We start from the raw sequence: 20,110 nt of genomic DNA, 5'->3' as shown, positions 1-20,110 counted from the left end.
CTCCAGCTCCTACCCAACCTGCTTTGGAAAATTGACCCAAAACATACTTAGCACTTATTTGAGATTTTACATTTCCGTTGGCCTAGGTCTTCATTACCATAAAATCCAAGACCACTTTTAGAGTTCCATACTGAGCGGTTGAAAATTTACGAATTGCTTATTCGAGGGCAAATTCGTCGTATTTTCAAAACATTTTTTTCTCAAATATTTCGCATTAATTATGCGAAGATATCGAAATATATCATTTCCGAAACAATGGGAAAATATTTTGAAATACAGTGGTGCCACTTTGTGGCAACTACAGATAAGAGAGCTTATTTGCACGCAGTAAGTATCATTTAATGGCGTTTGGAGTTCTTCCTATAATAGAATTGAACACCCCCACCCCTACAATTTTTCTTTCACGATTAATCTGTACCTACTTGTAAAAATGTAAATTCGTTTCAACTCGTTATCAGCTGGTTAGTTGTTTGCAGGTCGTTATAGTTTCGTTGAAAAATAAGACTTCTTGAGACGAATTCGTTTCTATAATCTAGTTTTAATCATAATACGCGTAAATTGTGAAGAAATTTGAATTTTATAAAATGCGTTCATTTTGCATATTATTCGGTGTTTTTTTATTAATTTATTGCAATGGTGAGTACTCACAAAGGAAAAGTATCTAAAAAAAAACACCAAAAAACCTTCACTTTAAATTTTGTATAATTTTCATTTTTTGTGAACAGAATGTACCAATAAGTATTTTCCTCTATTTATATATGACAACAGACCACAAACAACGGAAAACGAGACAGAAGAAATGTACGATTTTATGTTTAATTTTTGTTCAAGTTCTAGGACAGGTGCTCACATGACAAGGCTATACGATTCCAGTAAGTTCAAATTTTACCAATAGGTTTACGTGCCATTATTTTAATTAAGTACCTTCCGATGTAGGTACGCCTACTAGCTCATCCACCCGTCACTAGCAACGACGCGACGGTCAAACAATTCAAATTTTATTATTTTTTTCAAGTTTTTATTTTTTTTAAAAATTCGATTTTTTGGAATACATACTTGGTAGATAACTTTCATTAGGGTGTACCTTATTTTGCAAAGTTATGAATTTTCCACCTCCCACCTCCCACCTCCCAAAGCTGTTACCTCGGTTGAAAAAAATCCCTATTTTTTAGTTTTCCTCTATCCGCAAAAGAAGTGGTGCTGGTAGCCCCTTAAAGCTGAAAAAAATTTAAAAAATCAATTTATGAAGATTTTTGTATTTGGGCCAGAATTTTTCTAAATAGTCCTATTTTTAAAAAAAATAAATAAAAACGTTTTCCGGCCTTTCGAACCATACAGGTTCCACCCCCTCCCAGTAAGGAGCCCCTCAAAGTAGAAAAAAATCACAAAAAAACAAGAATAAATCAAAATTGGGGAAATTTTTTTGAAAATACAAACGTATCTCATAATTTACATTAGAATTGTTCTACATAACCCCCTTTTCAAGAAAAAACCTTCGTTGGACCTCCAAATGATGTTGGCTCTCTTGTATAAAGCCCCCTTCTAAAAAAAAAAAAAAAAAATAGAAAAAAATGGAAAAAAATTTAAAAAAATAAAAAATATTGATGTCTGCAGACATTTTTAAAAATTTTCAATTTATGGGCAGAATCTTTTCAAATAAGCACTTTTTCAAGAAAATCCTTCCTCTGATCTCTCAAATTATGTGGGGTAAGTTGAAAAATTCTACAAAAAAATGAGAAATTGATACCTGTACCTACCTATAACATTTTTTTGAAAATGTTTAAATTCTGGGCGGGGTACTTTTAGCTAACCACATTTCGAGAAAAATCCCCTTTGGTGCTCCGAATGACGTTGATCTCATTATATGAAACCCCCTAAGTAGAAAAATAACAAAAAAGAAGCAAAATAATTGATGTCTGTAAGTACAAATTATTTTTAAAAAATTCCATCTCTGAGCAGAATACTCTTTTGGATAATTCTTTTTTCAAGAAAAACGTTTCCTCAATCCCCCAACAACGTTGACCATCTACTTAGAAACTTCCCAAGTTAAGTCTGCTCTGCGAGGAAAGCTTTTAAGTCATCGACGTTTTCCAAGTTCTTGAAAGTCAGATAGTATTGTAAAATTGTAAAAATATTTGTTGTTGATGAATTTTTTCCAAGTTTTCAAACATCTTTTAATACTCAAGGACTCAGTCATTAAGTAGGTATACCTATGATAATTTTTTATATAAAATAAAAATTTAAAGATATTTCAAAAGATAACAAATTCACCAATCCGGAAAAAATAAAAAAAATAAAATGGCCCCAATTGAAAAATTTTGATCAGAAACTGAAACATTTATAAAATGATCTTGATAGGATCGTTTTATTATGAACCCTCATCCACCGTTTCTTTTTTTGATTTTTTTTTCATGCTATTATGTTGAGAAAAATATGAAAAAAGTTTCAAAAAAATTGGTCACAAAAACACCCACTTTTGCATGTTTTATTTTAAATTTTCAATCCTAAGGGGGGCTCAATTGCCTCAGTCTCCCGTTTTGGCTACGCCACTGATAAGATATCAAGATTCAATCCCTTCTCCCCACCCCTCTCTGTCCCTTTCATCATTATTTTGAGCAAGCTTGCCTTCATTAATTTACTCTCACCAATTTACGTGAAAATTCGAGATTAGGTATCTACTTTTCTGTTTTTGTAAGGTTTATTACTATACATATCATTTTTCTGTTTTTTTTTAATATTATGTCCAACATTCTTGGACACCTTGTAGTCATTTCTACTGAGTATTGAGAAATTTATTAATCTATCGCGCAATACCGTTTACAATAGGTATATTTATACACATTAGTGTGCTCATTTCCGTTGAATTCCTAATTTAATCAGTTTATTATCAATATTATCAGTAATGGTGGGTTAAGTATAGGCAATTAAAATCCCATGTATAGAATACTAAATCATTTTTACTTTTTTCAATCAGGAAATACACGTTTCAGGGGAGTGATCTGGCCACCGAAAATGTTTCGAGAATCTTCATTCTTATTAAATTATTTGAGGATGACAACATTAAACAAGCAGGGAGGGTTTTTATCAGACATGAGCGTTTTTGAGAGATTCGATTTCAATTTTCACCACATAATCAACATCGAACAAGCAAGAAGGCTCTTCTCTGAACGTTTTTTGAGTAGTTTGGCTTAATTTTCGACATGCAAAATTCCCTGAAAATTGTAAACTTGTTTCTACTTTTCTAGAACTAGACAAAACATCGAATTCCTCAACAATACCAACAACAACAACAACCCCGATTAATGGCCAGAATGTTCTGCACGCGTTACTCGGAAATTTAGAAGACTATCCTCCATATACCCAAATTTATGTGATCACATTTGCACCAACAACATTCTCTGATGAGGACTTGATCGGAAAAATTTTAGAACAAATACAAATCAAAAGATCACAGGTGATTTTCATATTTTGTGACTTCAGTTCAGTTCGAATGCAAACGAAATTATACGAGTAGTAAGACATCTGATTTCTTTTCATAGGTCAATTTTTTTATCCGAGGCGAGTATCCTTCTGGAATCGACTACCTTAAAGAATATAGTTTGATCACCTCAGTTGGTAATGGGGTTACGTGGAGGTCATTCGAATTTAATCAGGTAAGAAGAGGATTCTCGTGGATCATTTGTACTTTGTAGTTAGCCACAGACACTTAGATAACAATTTTTTTCTGATAGTTCACAGACTGGAAATCTCTGGAGCTGAATGCGATGTTACCAAAAGCAAACCTGCTCACAATTTATGACACTGATAATGGAACATATTGCATGACAATAGATTCACTTTTAGAAACTGATATAAAAGATATGATATTCAGCAGTTTCGATTCAAACGAGTATGAGGTAACAGTAACATTATCAAGAGAACCCAATCGGACTACCCTCGTTAATGAGAAAGAAAAAGACGCTGAAAACACAATACAAACAATTACGACTAAAGAGGTCATTATTTTTTCATACTATACATAATTCGTTAACTATACAGGGTGTCTAACAAAACTCCAAGACAAAAATCATAACTTTTTCATGACCCACCCCCTCCACAAAAAATTTTGAGCATTTTAGAATTATTTTGAGCTCAAAATCGAATCATTTTTTGAGATTTTTTTTATCGACGAAAACGTTTTTTAAGCATTTTTGAAAAATTTTGAGCCAATAGGTTATGATTTTTGAAATTTTGAAAAAAAGGGCATGCGACCTGTCAAAATGGGTTAAAATTTGACAATAAATTCAAGTGTTTCGACTGAAAAGGTTCTAAATTTGGTTTTGAGTAGTGACATGCTCAATCGATCGGTCAAATTTCAGCTGACAGTTTGTAAAAAATTTTTTACGAGATGAATTTCGATTAAATTTGCAACATTCGTGATTTCAGATGTGTGTGGAAGTTCGTAGAAAATTTCAAAATTCAGATCTTGCTTCTTTTTACACATTACGAGGATTCAGCAAAAGCGAGTTTGACTTTTATTATGGGTTTTCTACGGACAACGTGACATCATTGAATGAGACATATCGAAGACCAATCAAAGGTATGTAGGCTAAAATACCTATCGAAATTTTACAGATTTAAGTCTACGTCTACCTATTACCCCATCTTTTATCTCGTTACATATTCATCAGGAAAATCAAACAAAATTTACGTATCATCTTACTCTGAAAACACACGATATGGATTCGATCACTTCAAGATACTCTTTTTAAATGGTACTTCTTCAGGAGAAACAATTTCTTTCGAACCGATACCAGATACCGATTTATTCGTAGGATCATTCGAACCGCCAAATAAGGAATATTTTTACATACAAGTGAGTGTGTAATTTCGGATTTTGAATACACTCGCATCAGAAACGCAATTATTACTGCAGTAACTGGTCAACTATGAATTTTGTATTAAGTATACTAAAAAATAATGAATTCATTTTCTTTTTAGGTGACAACCTACGCGAATGGCGAAACAATCTCACGGATGTCGCATACTGCAATGAATACTGCAGACGAGTTTGGCGAAGAAAAACAAAATCCAACGTTTGAACGTAAACCAATAGTTTACCGCGGATACAGCCGTTCCAAGATATTTGTTGAAATTCAAAAAGAAACTCAAAAAGAAATTCAAAAAGAATACAACAGTATCGGTTTATACAACACAATTGGGATCATTATCATAGCTATCATGCTATTAATAGTACTGCCATTCATTTGGGCTACTATTTTCCGGTTGTATTACCAACCTCCTGAACGTTCTGAGCGTGGTAGAGGAGTATCAGAACCACTCGGAATAGAAAAAGCTCGTCGTCGAGCAATGCCAAACGATTATCATATTATGCATGTTTCACAAGTTTGACAATAAAAGACTGTATTAAGGCATTGATACGTGTATTTTTTCAAAATGCAAACTGCGTAATTTACTTATCCTTGAAGATAGCTATGTATTATAGAAATTTTGAATCGACTTAGAGTCTTTGTTGAACACATTTGATTCGACAATGAAATGGATTATCAATATTTTACGTCAGTGTTGATCACGTGATAGAAACGTTGAAGGGGTTTGACCAAATTTAGTGCAGGAAAACCTTCATTTTGAGTTGAAAGTCAACCAAAAAAAATTTCGACTCTGGAAGTGCATCTGAAGGGGAGACATGGGTACCTAACTACTCGAAGACAAGGCATTTTTTCAAAGAAATCCACGTTTTTTCGCTCTAGCCCCTACTCAACCTGCTTTGGAAAATTGACCCAAAACAAAGGTACTTAGCACTTAAACTTGTTTGCGATTTTACATTTCCGTTGGTCTAGGTCTTCATTACCAAAAAATCCAACACCACTTTTAGAGTTTCATACTGAGCGGTTGAAAATTTACGAATTGCTTATTCGAGCGTAAATTCGTATTTTCAAAACATTTTTTTCTCAAATATTTCGCATTAATTATGCGAAGACATCATTAAAAGATTATTATTTCTGAAACTGGGAAAATATTTTGAAATACAGTATAGTACCAATTTTTCAGTTATTATTGCCACTTTTAAAAAACTAAAAAAAAAATATATTTTTCTCAATTACCTAATTAAAAACTGGCAATAATGACCAAAAAGGTTACGCTTTGTGGAAACTGCAGATAAGAGAGCTTATTTGCACGCAGTAAGAGTACATCATTTATTGGCGTTTAAATGATGAATAGAAGAGTTCTTCCTATAATAGAACTAAAAACCCCTACCCCTACAATTTTTTTTTCACGATTAATCTGTACCTACTTGTAAAAATGTAAATTCATTTCAACTCGTTATCAGCTGCAGGTTAGTTGTCCGCAGGTCGTTATAGTTTCGTTAAAAAATAAAGTTCTTGAGACGAATTCGTTTTTATAATCTCGTTTTAATCATAACTACGCGTAAATTGTGAAGTATACATAATTAAAACTGAATTTTATAAAATGCGTTCATTTTGCATATTCAGTGTTTTTTTATTACTTTATTGCAATGGTGAGTACTATACTTACTCAAAAAGAAAAAGTACATATCTAAAAAACCACAATAAACTTATAATTTTGTATAACTTTCATTTCATGTACTTACACAAGCAGAATGTACCACCGCGAAAGTAATTGTAAAGGATTTTGCTCAATTTATGTATAACAACAGACTAGAAAGAACGGAATACGACTACATGGCAGAAGAAAAATCGGAATTACTGTCGGATTTTAGTTCACGTACTGCAAGTAGAGGTGTCCAAATGATATATCTAGAACCCAGTAAGCTCAAATTCTTCCGATATATGTACCTATAGACCTATTTTGTAGATATCTCCCCACTGGATAAAAATGGCAAAGTTATTCAAAAGGTTTTTGTCACAATAGGATATACCCATGGTATGTGCCAAATTTTTAAAAAAAGTATTTACTTTTATTCTCCACATCTATTGAAAAATGAAACATTTTTATACCTATGATTAGTTCTGGGTCATACCACGTCAATTGGACCAAGAAGTGGTAGGGGGGTTCGGCGATTTTTTTGAAAATTTTTCTGTAGGGATGACCTATGGCGCAAATCGCAGCCCTCTAGCCCATTTTTAAAGGCAGCCAGGGGGTGTCAAAGTTTTCAGTGAACCTAAAATATCATCCATTTCAGCAGTGGATTACTCGATAACGAACGTTTTCCCATAGTTAAGGGTTTTGAAAGGCTTTTTGGTGATATCATAAAAATCAGTGTAGCCACTTTTTTTCGTACAAAAAATTAGCTCAAAAAGTTTCGAAACGTAGTCTTTACATCGTTCCGACTCTCAAAAATTCTGAAAAAAAATATATTATGGACAACTTTTCATGCTGAACAACATATTAAAAAATTGGGATGGTAACATGTTGCAAAGTTGATTTTTGCTACAGACGCATGCTAATTGCTAAGGATATTGTGGATTCAGATAAGAACAAACACGCCAATACTCAAATAATTGGGAGTAAAGGAGCGACTTAGCACAGTCATCAAGAGACGGATATTACGTTACGTATTTCGGACATACCGTGAGATAACCTGGAAAAGCTGCCAGTCCAAGGCCACATAGAAAGCAAGAGGGAAAGGGGAAGTTATTTTCTGTGTTGATTTCCATAAGAAAAAGGGGGAGCTTGAGGAACGATTAAAACCATTTTTTGAGTTGAAATTTTAACGATCACATTTTTTTAGCATTAGCTGAACTCCACCCAGAATCGATTTCCTCAGCAATACCAAAAGCCGAGGTTGCTTTGCACGCGTTACTCGAAAATTTAGAAGACTATCCTCCATATACTCAAATTAATGTGATCACATCTGCAACAACGCCATTCTCTGATCAGGACTTGGTTGGAAAAATTTTACAACAAATACAAATCAAAAGATCGCAGGTGATTTTCATATTTTGTGACATTCAGTTCTTCAGTTCGAATGCCAATGAAATTATATAGTAAGATATCTGATTTCTTTTCACAGGTCAATTTTTTCATCCAAGGCGAGTATCCTTCTGGAATCGACTACCTCAGAGAATATAGTTTGATTACCTCAGTCGGTAATGGGATTACATGGAGGTCATTCGAATTTAATCGGGTAAGAAGAGGATTCTGGCGAATCATTGGTATAGTTTAGCAACAGACACTTGAATAACAATTTCTGTATTATAGTTTAAAGACTGGAATTATCTGAAGCTGAATTTCATTTCACCAAAAGCAAACCTGCTAACAATTTATGGCACCGGTAATGGAACATATTGCATGACAATAGATTCACTTTTGAAAACTGATATAGAAGATATGATATTCAGCAGTTTCGATTCAAACGAGTATGATGTAACAGTAACTTTACCAAGAACCAAGCGGATTACCCTCGTTAATGATACAGAAAAAGAAGCTAAAAACAGGGTACAAACAATTACGACTGCAGAGGTCATTATTTTTTCACACTTCATAATTCTTTAACAAATTTAACAAACTTCACAACCTGTCATCAACTCCGTTTAGGGCGCAGACTTTCGTAGAATTTTCTCAAAAGTGATCTCGCAACCTATCAAAATAACCGGGTTTCAATTATATAAGAAAATCGAATATTTCTATAAAAATGTTTTTTTTCAGCACTTCAGAATAATTTCGAGATCAAAATTCTATCATTTTTTGAGATGGGTTTTAACGCGAGAAATTCGAATATTTCGACGAAAACGTTTTTCAATCATTTTTGAAGAATTTTGAGCCCGAGAATTGGGTCATGATTTTTGGGATTTTGAAAAAGGAGACACGCGACCTGTCAAAATGGGTTAAAATTTCACTTTTCACAAGAAATTCAAGTGTTTCGACAGAAAAGGTTCATCGATTGGTCAAATTTCAGCTGAAAGGTTGTAAAAATTTTTTTACGAGATAATTTGCAACATTCGTGATTTCAGATGTGTGTGGAAGTTCGTAGAAAATTTCAAAATTCAGATCCTGCTTCTTTTTACACATTACGAGGGTTCAGCGAAAGCGACTTCGACTTTGATTATGGGTTTTCCAAGGATAACGTGACATCATTGAATGATACATATCGAAGACCAGTCAGAGGTAGGAAAAATATTTTTACACTGAAAATATACCCCATCCTCATACGAATCATTTCATCTCGTTGCACATTCATCATCAGGAATATCAAACAAAATTTACGTGACACCGTGCTTCAAAAATACGTCAAAAGGATTTGATCACTTCAAGATACTCTTTTTAAATGGCACTTCTTCAAGAGAAAAAATACCTTTCGAACCGATACCAGATACCGATTTATTTGTAGGATCATTCGAACCGCCAAATGAGGAATATTTTTACATACAAGTGAGTGTGTAATTTCGGATTTTGAATACACTCGCATCAGAGACACGTTATTACAGTAACCAGTCAACCATGAATTTTGTATAGTACTAAAAAATAATGAATTTATTTTCCATTTTAGATCACAACCTACGCGAATGGCGAAATAATCTCACGGATGTCACATACTGCAATGAATGCTGCAGACGAGTTCGGTGAAGATGAACAAAATCCAAAGTTCAAACGTAAACGAATACAAGTACTAGTTTACCGCGAGTATAGTGAATCCAAAACACCAGTTATTCAACTTCAACAAAAATACAGCATCGATTTATACAGCATAATTGCGCTCATTTTGGTGGCTATCGATGCTATCATGTTATTAATAGTACTGCCGTTCATTTGGGCTACTATTTTCCGGTTGTATTACCAACCTCCTGAACGTTCAGAGCGTGGTAGAAGAGTACCAGAACCACTCGGAATAGAAAAAGCTCGACGTCGAGCAATGCCAAACGATTATCATATTATGCATGTTTCACAAGTTTCACAAGTTTGACAATAAAAGACTGTATTAAGGCATTGATACGTGTATTTTTTTCAAAATGCGAACTGCGTAGTTTACTTATCCTTGAAGATAACTATTATAGAAATTTTGAATCAACTGAGAGTCATTTTTGAACACATTTGATTCGACAATGAAATGGATTATCAATATTTTACGTCAGTGTTGATCACGAGATAGAAACGTAGAAGGGTTTTGACCAAATTTAGCGTAGGAAAACCTTCATTTTGGAAAACCTTCATTTTGAGTTGAAAGTCAACCAGAAAAAATGTCGACTCTGGAAGTGCATCTGAAGAGGCATTTTCAAAGAAATCCACGACGTTTTTTCGCTCTAGCCCCTACCCAACCTGCTTTGAAAAATTGACCCAAAACATAATAGGTACTTGAGGGGTTTGGTTCCAAAACTCACACTTTCTAAAAAGGACTTTTTTCAGAAACCGCAAAATTCTGTGGCGCGGCAATGAGCGAGTGTTTTGAACTGGAAATGATTTTATTTTGTAGTATAGAGGTAGGTTCATCGTTTTAAGGTGATTCGAGCACGCGACATGCCGTGGTATAGTTTGCACAGATGATTGAAAATGGCAACTGTGAGTTTTGACTCCAACCTGACTTTTTTCGCGTTTTATAGTGCGAGTAGTGAACTTTTTTTCAAATTTTGGGTTAGTGAAGGTCATATCATGGTATATTGAACACCAAAACATATTTGTTTCTACAAGAAACTATGTACAACAATCTCTTAATGTTGAATTTTGCATTTTAAAAAAATCAAAAAAAATGCAATTTTTCAAATTTGAGAATTATGAAAGTTGAAATATGTTAAGTAGCTTCTTATTACACACGTTGACATACACATATCGTACAACACTCAAAAATCAAAATTACGAAATCAATCAGGTCAAAAATATCATGAGTTTGTGCAAAACTCACAGTTGCCAGTGGCAAGTGTGACTTTTGACTCCAACTCCTCGCTTTGCACGGCGATTCTGAGCCGAACATAACGTTTATCGAGTTAGTGATACTGTAGGGTTATAGAGGGCGCTCTCCTCTATCCGAAACCGTATCAAACTCATTCTAGCTATTTTTGCCAAGTGTGAGTTTTGGAACCAGACCCCTCACTTATAGCACTTATTTGAGACTCGTACATTTCCGTTGGCCTAGGTCTTCATTACCAAAAAATCCAACACCATTTTTAGAGTTCCATACTGAGCGGTTGAAAATTAAAAGATTATTATTTCTGAAACTGGGAAAATGTTTTGAAATACAGTATAGTAAGTACCAATTTTTCAGTTATTATTGCCAATTTTAAAAAACTAAAAAGAAATATATTTTTCTCAATTACCTAATTAAAAATTGGCAATAATGACCAAAAAGGTTACTCTTTGTGGAAACTGCAGATAAGAGAGCTTATTTGCACGCAGTAAGTATATCATTAATTATTGGCGTTCAAATGGCGAATGGAAGAGTTCTTTCTATAATAGAATTAAACACCCCCACCCCTCAATTTTTTCACGATTAATCCGTACCTACTTGTAAAAATGTAGATTCGTTTCAACTCCGCGTTATCAGCTGGTTAGTTGTCTGCAGGTCGTTAAGTTTCGTTAAAAAATAAAAGTTCTTAAGACGAATTCGTTTTTATAATCTCGTTTTAATCATAACTACGCGTAAGTTGTGAAGTACATAATTAAAACTGAATTTTATAAAATGCGTTCATTTTGCATATTCAGTATTTTTTTATTACTTAATTGCAATGGTGAGTATTCGCAAAGAAAAAGTAGGTATCTAAAAAACCACCAAGAAACTTACAATTTTGTATAATTTTCATTTCTTGTACACACGCAGAATGTACCACCACGAAAGTAAATCGTGTAAGGGACGATTTTACTCGATTTTTGTATAACAACAGGCTAGAAACAACGGACGCGGAATACGACTACGAGGCAGAAGGAAGATCGGAATTCCGGTCGAATTTTCTTTCACATACTGCTAGCAGAGGTGTCGGCACGAGATATCTACATCCCAGTAAGCTCAAATTTACAAATAGGTTTATGCGTGACATTATTTTAGTTATAAAATATACTTTCCGATATATGTAGCATGTACCCAGACCCATTTATGTAGATATCTCCTCACTGGATAAAAATGGCAAAATTATTCAACAGGTTTTTGTCCCAATAGGATATAGGTAGGTATATGTCAAATTTTTTTTAAAAAAGTTTTTACTTTTATTCTCCGCACCTATTAAAAAATGAAACATTTTTATACCTACGATTGGTCCATTTTTAAAATTGCTGGGGGTAGGAGTAGGACCAGACACAGAATGCGTTTAAAGACGCAAACGTCCATTTTTAATATCAATTTTAAGCATGAAAAAGGTGAGCTAGTCCAATAAGCACTGCTGCAGTTCATTTTACTAAATTTTGTTACAACAATTTGAAATTACCACAAAAAGTTGATAACTCGCCGGAGGCTCTTGAATTTATTAACATTAGTAGTTTTAAAATTGGAGGAGTTGAAATTGAAACGAAATAAGCAGGAAAAACCAGAAAGCTAAATTTGTGCTTTTTTCATACTACCGAAATGAAATTTTGTATACAGTGTCAATGTCGTCAAATTTATACCCATACCTTCCACGAGCTGTAGTCTTGGGATGTATTCCGCCATTCACCCATCACAATTGTCTGTATCTCATCTTCCCCATCTCCCTTTTGGTCTCCCCCTTGCATGTTTTCTATCTGGTCTCCATCGAACAGCCTTACCACCCATCACTGATCCCTGCTTCTGGCAACATAACGTGACCAGACCAGCGGCACTTGCTTTGCTTGACCTTCTCCATAATGTCTGTCATCCCTGCGGTTTCCTGAATTTTCTCCACTGTTCATTTGTCCCACAGGGTTATCCCTAGCATTGACTGCTCCATTCGCCTCTGCATCTTGATAATTCTATCTTCCAGCTTCTTCATCAATGCCCATGTCTCGCTAGTATATGAGGCCACTGAGATAATGCATAGTATGAAGCCCATATGATGCCTTTATTCTTCTGGATATTTCTCTGTTGAAATCATTATTCATTGTCATGTCTGTCATGTCTTGGCCAGAGAACACAAATCCATAAACCATCTCAATTGAGCATCGCCCTCCATCTGGGCGCATATTTTGTCAGCTACAAACCTATTGCACATAGTCAGTGCTTGAAAACCAGATAGATATCACACTCAGTTTAGGTTTCAGTTTTATGTTTTTTTAAAAGTAAAGGTTTTGGTATTGGTAGTGGTTTTTTAAAATATTATCTCTCTTGTTCCGGGTTTGGTTAAAGATTTCGATTTCAAAGGAATCGGTTTTGGTTTCAGTTTTTTCCTTTTTTCTCCATTTTTTTGAGGGAAGAAGGCCAAAAAAGTGATCTCTTTTTCAAATACTTTGTGTAGGTGACTAGAAAGTGGCACTTTGGCCATCGATATTACACTAAATGGATACACAGCCACAGCGTGTAGAGAGGCGGGTGGGAAATGCAGTGCTCGCGAAGTTCAGAGGGGAAAGGTGAGGTTATTGAGGCGCATCCGTTCGGCACAAGTGATACCCATTGAAACGTTTCGCAAGGGGGAAGAGGCTATCAACTTCAAATTTACGCGGATCTACGCGGCCACCAAATTTGAATTCAAAATCAAAATTGACCAATCAGATAGGTAGTAGAGGTGAAAACGGTTACGCTACCCGCTTACCAGTATCTGGTTAAAATACCGGCTAAACCCGCTAGCGGTTGTATCGGGTTGATTCGGATATAGATAGTAGCGTATAGCGAGTACAACCCGAATGTTTTCGCACTTGGTCTGCGCACGCACCTCAAAATTTGATAATGCGTAAGTGGGAGGAGTTACGCTTCGACACCTGTCGTTCGTATGTGTGATTGACGTTTGACATGATTGATGACAATGATGATGTCATGCCGGTACACCAGCTACGCATTCAATGCGCTACTAGTTATATCCTGAACCGGTGCAACATTTTTTCAATTCACTACCCGCTACTACCGAGTAGCGAGAATTTACAATACGGATATGATAGTTACCCGCTGTCAGCGAGTACCGTTTTCAGCTCTAATAGGTACCATGCGCAGAAAAAAAACGCATCAATAACTAGATAAGCCAATAAGCCATCGTTGTTGTTCTTGGACGCGGGGTAAATGGACTTGCTGGGTATCCATTTAGTGTAATATCGATGACTTTGGCAGCACCAAATTTGTCAACTTTTTTAGTTTTCCCCTTTAGCATCAGTTTTTACTTAATTTTTACCAAAAATGCAGTATTAATTAGGCTAAGTTACCTACCTGAAAAATTCCAAAATCAATTCAGTTTTCAATCAGTTACGCTTTCGGTTTCAGTTTTGAATTTTGAGAAATAACGCTCCTGGTTTCAGTTTTGAGCAATTTTAATCAGTTTTTGGGGGTTTTGGTTTTGGTCTTACCTTTATCAATTTTCAGTCCCATGTCTAGATAATATATCCTGTGCTATCAGCACTACATCATCACTTCATCAGCATGTGTGACTCGCTCTGACGCTCTGACAAAACTGTCTGTTTCAAAAAAAAAAAAAAGTTTCCAAAATAATGATGTTTAAAATGAATTTTAAGGGTTCAAAGATCAAATTTTTGAGGAAAAAACATTTTTTTGAAATTTTGTCAAAATGGTTAGTTTTGTCAGAGCGGGTCACATACAGCAAATGAGTCAATTTTTCTCCAGAGATCTCTAGTCCTCCCTCTCCCCATAATATATCTCTGATGTTGTTATAGAAACTTTTTATTTTGAATCATAATGCATCTTACATATTTTTTGAGGATTATAAATCAATCTAGCTACTGGGAGTGATAAAATTCAAAAAAAAATATCATTGACTATGTATATAATTAAAAACCACTCCAGTGGGGAGGGGTATCTTACCTCCTCTCTTTTGCTCTGCAAGTCCATGTCAGGGTTTTGTATCCATCTCAGATTATCAGATATTTAATTTAAAAATTTGTTTATATTTTTCTGTCGAAAAAATCTTTGAATTTAGCAAATATTCATCACCTAGGTACTTACGCCCCCCACTCCCCGCCTCATGGGTTCAAAATTATTCCACGATGTTCACCTCACACGAATGTTGGGGTTTCATGATCAGAACAAAAAATTCGACTAGGTCAGAATTAAAGCATAAATCATTTTTTTTATTTTTCCCTCAATTTTGGGAACCTGCAGCTCGCTGTTCCTACCTCCCACTACAAAATACTTATATATCTGGGTGCAAAATGCATGGCAATTGGCAATGGAATCATGGCCCCTGCCCCCTGTATAATGCTAAACGAGTTTTTAAAAAAACTGGTTTTCACCATGCTTATTCTCTGCGTTGGTTTCCATGAAAAAAGGGGAGAGGGGAACTTGAGGCACGGGTTAAATTCATTTTTTGATTTGAAATTCTAACGGTCTCATTTTTTAGCACCAGCTGAATACGAAGAAGAAGAAACTTCGATTTCCTCAACAATAACAACAACAATCCCGGAAGCTGACCAGTATGCTTTGTACGCGTTACTCGAATATTTAGAAAAGTATCCTCCATATTCCCAAATTAATGTGATCACATTTGCAACAGTAGCATTCTCTGATGAGGACTTGGTTGGAAAAATTTTAGAACAAATACAAATCAAAAGATCGCAGGTGATTTTCATATTTTGTGACTTCAGTTCTTCAGTACGAATGCCAATGAAATTATTGTAAGTATCTAATTTCTTTTCACAGGTCAATTTTCTCATCCAAGGCGAGTATCCTTCTGGAATCGACTACCTCAAAAAATATAGTTTGATTACCTCAGTCGCTAATGGGATTACGTGGAGGTCATTCGAATTTAATCGGGTGAGAAGAAGATTCTACCGAATCATTGGTGTAGTATTGCAACAAACACTTGAATAACAATTTCTTTTTGATATGTAGTTTAAAGATTGGAAAACTTTCGAGCTGAATTCCATTCCACCAAAAGCAAACCTGCTAACAATTTATGCCACTGGTAATGGAACATATTGCATGACAATAGATTCACTTTTGAAAACTGATATAGAAGATATGATATTCAGCAGTTTCGATTCAAACGAGTATGAGGTAACATTATCAAGAAACCCCAAACGGACCACCCTCGTTAATGTGAGAGGAAAAGGAACGGAAAGCAGAGTACAAACAGTTATGACTACAGAGGTCATTATTTTTTCATACTACATAATTCGTTAGCACAAGAATGCATAGATTACCTTGTGAGATGCACTTGGATTAATTTTGTAACATTTATAAATATTTCAGGTATGTGTGGAAGTTCGCAGAAAATTTCAAAATTCAGACCCTGCTTCCTTTTACACATTACGAGGGTTCAGCGAAAGCGACTTCGACTTTGATTATGGGTTTTCCAAGGACAACGTGACATCATTGAATGATACATATCTCAGACCAGTCAGAGGTAGGAAAAATATCTACATTTATAGCGAGTTTTTACACTGAAAATATACCTCCCCCCATCACCATACTAATCATTTCATCTCATTGCATATTCATCATCAGGAATACCAAACAAAATTTACGTGTCATCGTGCTTCCAAAATACGTCAAAAGGATTTGATCACTTCAAGATACTCTTTTTAAATGGTACTTCTTCAGGAGAAAAAATACCTTTCGAACCGATACCAGATACAGATTTATTTGTAGGATCATTCGAACCGCCAAATGAGGAATATTTTTACATACAAGTGAGTGCGTAATTTCGGATTTTGAATACACTCGCATCAGAGACACGCTATTACAGTAACCAGCCAACTATGATGAATAATTTTGTATTAAGTATACTAAAAAATAATGCATTTATTTTTCTTTTTAGGTCACAACCTACGCGAATGGCGAAACAATCTCACGGATTTCACATACTGCAATGAATGCTGCGGACGATTTTGGTCAATATTACGATATCGGTTTATACATAACAATTGCGCTCATTTTCCTGGCTTTCATTTTAGTAATAGTACTACAGTTCATTTTGGATAATATTTTCCAGTTGCGTTACCTATGTCGTAAATTTTCAAAGCGTGGTAAAAGAGTACCAAAACCATTCGGAAAAGAAAAAGCTCGTCGTCGAGCAATGCCAAACGATTACCATAATTAGGCATGTTCCAAAAGTTTGACAATAAAAGACTGTATTAAATTGAATATCGATACGTGTATTTTTTCAAAATGCGAACTGCGTAGTCTACTTATCCTTGAAGATACTTAACTATAGAAATTTTGAACCGACTGCGAGTGATTTTTGAACAAATTTGATTCGAAAATGTCATGGATTATCAAAATATTTTACAGCAGGGTTGATCACGAGATAAAAATGTCGAAGGGTTTTGACCAAATTTAGCGTAGGGGTAGGGGAACCTTCATTTTGAGCTGAAAGTCAACCGGAAAAAATTTCGACTCTGGAAGTGCACCTGAAGGGGAGACATGGGTACTCAGAGACAGGGAATATTCAACGAAATCCGCGTTTTTTCGTTTTAGCCCCTAACCAACCTGCCTTGGAAAAAATGGTCGATTCCAAAACACACTTAGCAATTATTTGAGATTTTGCATTTGCCTTGACCTAACTAAGGCCTAAGTCATGCATTACCATCCAAAATTCAAACCCACTTTCAAGGTTCTCATTCAGTTTTAGCCCTTTTTTCTGAGGAGGGGGTTTGTATAAAAACTTATGTATCTCATTTTCTGAGTAATCTTCCATCCATTAAACTTCATCGCCAATTTCTCATCAAATATCAGGATATTTTTTTTTCTACCTACTCCTTTACATGACAGAGTAAGTAGTCAGCTACCTACGCAATCTATGCGACAAAAATAAAAATTCCATTTTTTCCCCAATTAAAATAATTTCAATTTGAGAGGTGAATTTTGCTTTGTCAAGAAATAGGGTCAGTTTTTTCCATTTTTGAGACGAACAAAAAAGGCTCTCTGACATAAAATAGCCTATCTCTGAAATTGAAAACTTTACAGGCAAATCAATTTTTAAGGGTGTCCCAAATTTTTGTAAACTAACTGTTTCCAGCTCTTTATATTTCAAAGTTGGACAATATAGTCCGGCATATGACAATAGGAGTAATTGCACCCCCCCCCCGCCGATCTTCCGGGACAATTTTTTTCTCAAAGGGGACATCCTAAGGAACATTTTAAAGCAAACTTGCCAAAAAAAAAGTTGGCCTTATTTACGAAATGGCCCGCCATTTTGATTGACAGGTCAGCCGAAATCGCAGATTTTGCGTTTTAACATAGGACTTGCACGAGCTTTTTCAAACTTTACAAAGGCAGATCGAAAGATCATGCAAAAATTCATCACCTGTCAAAATTTCAAGTGCTAAAGTGCGTTTTTCGATTTTCGGTGAATTTTTGAAAATCGAATTTAGGCCAAAAATGAGGGAAAAAATCAAAATTTTACCAAATTGACCAAGAAAGCAGAAATTTGGGATATACCCTATTTTCGACATGCCAAATCGATTGGAAACGGTTTCAACTCGTTTTTAGTTGTTCTGGAGCCTCCAGCAGATTTTTGAAACTCAAAATTCCCACAAAATTCCATCAAATTGCAGTTGTAAAGCTAAAATGTATTCTAAAAACTAATTTCAATACGCTACGAAGTACTGCATGTGAATTTCAAGTCGTTTTGGATCCTCCAGCGACTTTTTAAAAATTCCTGAAGCCTCCAGCAGATTTTTGAAACTTTAAATTTTCACAAAATTTTATCAAATGGAGATGGAAAGCTAAAATTTACTCTACACTCCAATTTTAACACCCTCTGAAGACGACTTCAGGTGGATTTCAAGTCATTTTAGAGCCTCCAACGACTTTTTTGAAAATTACTGGAGCCTCCAGCAGATTTTTGAAAGTTTAAATTTTCACAAAATTTCATCAAATGGAGATGGAAAACTGAAATTCACTCTACACTCCAATTTTAACACCCTCTGAAGACTACTTCAGGTGGGTTCAAGTCATTTTAGGACCTCCAGTGACTTTTTTGGAAATTACTGGAGCCTCCAGTAGATTTTTGAAACTTCAATTTTCCACAACATTAATTTATCAAATAGAGTTGGCAAGCTGAAATTCACTTCGCAGACTACATGGTGGTTTCAAATGGTTTTGAAGCTTCCAGCTACTTTTCAATTTTACAAAAAAACGTCATACAACCTTTCAAAAAGTTGCTGGAGGCTCTCAAACGACCTGAAATTCACCAGCAGTCAACTTCGTAACGTATTGAAATTAGTTTGCAGAATGAATTTCGACTCTCCATCTTAGTTTTATAAAATTTTGGAGAAATTTCAAGTTTCAAAAATCTACTGGAGGCTCCAGTAATTTTCAAAAAAGTCGTTGGAGGCTCTAAAATGACTTGAAATCCACCTGAAGTCGTCTTCAGAGGGTGTTAAAATTGGAGTGTAGAGTAAATTTTAGCTTTCCATCTCCATTTGATAAAATTTTGTGAAAATTTAAAGTTTCAAAAATCTGCTGGAGGCTTCAGGAATTTTTAAAAAGTCGCTGGAGGATCCAAAACGACTTGAAATTCACATGCAGTACTTCGTAGCGTATTGAAATTAGTTTTTAGAATACATTTTAGCTTTACAACTGCAATTTGATGGAATTTTGTGGGAATTTTGAGTTTCAAAAATCTGCTGGAGGCTCCAGAACAACTAAAAACGAGTTGAAACCGTTTCCAATCGATTTGGCATGTCGAAAATAGGGTATATCCCAAATTTCTGCTTTCTTGGTCAATTTGGTAAAATTTTGATTTTTTCCCTCATTTTTGGCCTAAATTCGATTTTCAAAAATTCACCAAAAATCGAAAAACGCACTTTAGCACTTGAAATTTTGACAGGTGATGAGTTTTTGCATGATCTTTCGATCTGCCTTTGTAAAGTTTGAAAAAGCTCGTGCAAGTCCTATGTTAAAACGCAAAATCTGCGATTTCGGCTGACCTGTCAATCAAAATGGCCGCCATTTTGTAAGTAAGGCCAACTTTTTTTTTTGGCAAGTTTGCTTTAAAATGTTCCTTAGGATGTCCCCTTTGAGAAAAAAGTTGTCCCGAAGGATCGGCGGGGGGGGGGGGGCGGTGCAATTACTCCTATTGTCATATGCCGGACTAATATGACGAAATATCATTTTTCGTTCGTCTTGAAAAGTTACACAAGAATTTAC

The 20,110-nt window shown here is 35.0% G+C and overlaps 4 protein-coding genes across 10 annotated transcripts in view; 3 read left to right on the top strand and 1 right to left on the bottom strand.

Annotated features, from left to right (window-relative positions):
- Iml1 (GATOR complex protein Iml1) overlaps nt 1-20,110 on the bottom strand; it is a 289,826-nt gene that overhangs the window by 36,222 nt on the left and 233,494 nt on the right. The gene's annotated exons all lie outside the window — the stretch shown is intronic.
- LOC135837603 (hemicentin-1-like) lies at nt 430-5,416 on the top strand. Its single transcript, XM_065352933.1, has 8 exons — nt 430-636; nt 726-872; nt 3,246-3,454; nt 3,540-3,653; nt 3,732-3,995; nt 4,426-4,579; nt 4,671-4,855; nt 4,981-5,416. Exons 1-8 carry the CDS (start codon nt 585-587, stop codon nt 5,389-5,391), a joined length of 1,536 nt encoding a protein of 511 aa, XP_065209005.1. The 5' UTR covers nt 430-584; the 3' UTR covers nt 5,392-5,416.
- Nucleotides 6,301-9,911, top strand: LOC135837602 (uncharacterized). Of its 4 annotated transcripts, none has more exons than XM_065352930.1 (8): nt 6,301-6,520; nt 6,619-6,789; nt 7,715-7,911; nt 7,997-8,110; nt 8,185-8,421; nt 8,937-9,090; nt 9,170-9,354; nt 9,473-9,911. In XM_065352930.1, the coding sequence occupies exons 1-8, from the start codon at nt 6,472-6,474 to the stop codon at nt 9,884-9,886; spliced, it is 1,521 nt and encodes a 506-aa protein (XP_065209002.1). In that variant the 5' UTR covers nt 6,301-6,471; the 3' UTR covers nt 9,887-9,911. The 4 variants fall into 4 exon arrangements, with proteins under 4 accessions (XP_065209002.1, XP_065209003.1, XP_065209001.1 ...); XM_065352931.1 differs by having other exon boundaries at nt 6,302-6,520; nt 6,680-6,789; nt 8,185-8,445; XM_065352929.1 differs by having other exon boundaries at nt 6,302-6,520; nt 6,622-6,789; nt 8,185-8,445.
- Nucleotides 11,452-17,101, top strand: LOC135837600 (uncharacterized). Its single transcript, XM_065352927.1, has 8 exons — nt 11,452-11,642; nt 11,732-11,911; nt 15,357-15,574; nt 15,656-15,769; nt 15,848-16,105; nt 16,208-16,361; nt 16,463-16,647; nt 16,776-17,101. Exons 1-8 carry the CDS (start codon nt 11,594-11,596, stop codon nt 17,055-17,057), a joined length of 1,440 nt encoding a protein of 479 aa, XP_065208999.1. The 5' UTR covers nt 11,452-11,593; the 3' UTR covers nt 17,058-17,101.

This window comes from Planococcus citri, chromosome 2 (genome assembly GCF_950023065.1).
Source record: "Planococcus citri chromosome 2, ihPlaCitr1.1, whole genome shotgun sequence".
Lineage (NCBI taxonomy): Eukaryota > Metazoa > Arthropoda > Insecta > Hemiptera > Pseudococcidae > Planococcus > Planococcus citri.
Note: the sequence above shows the minus strand (reverse complement) of the source record. Positions and strands in the feature narration are given on the sequence as shown.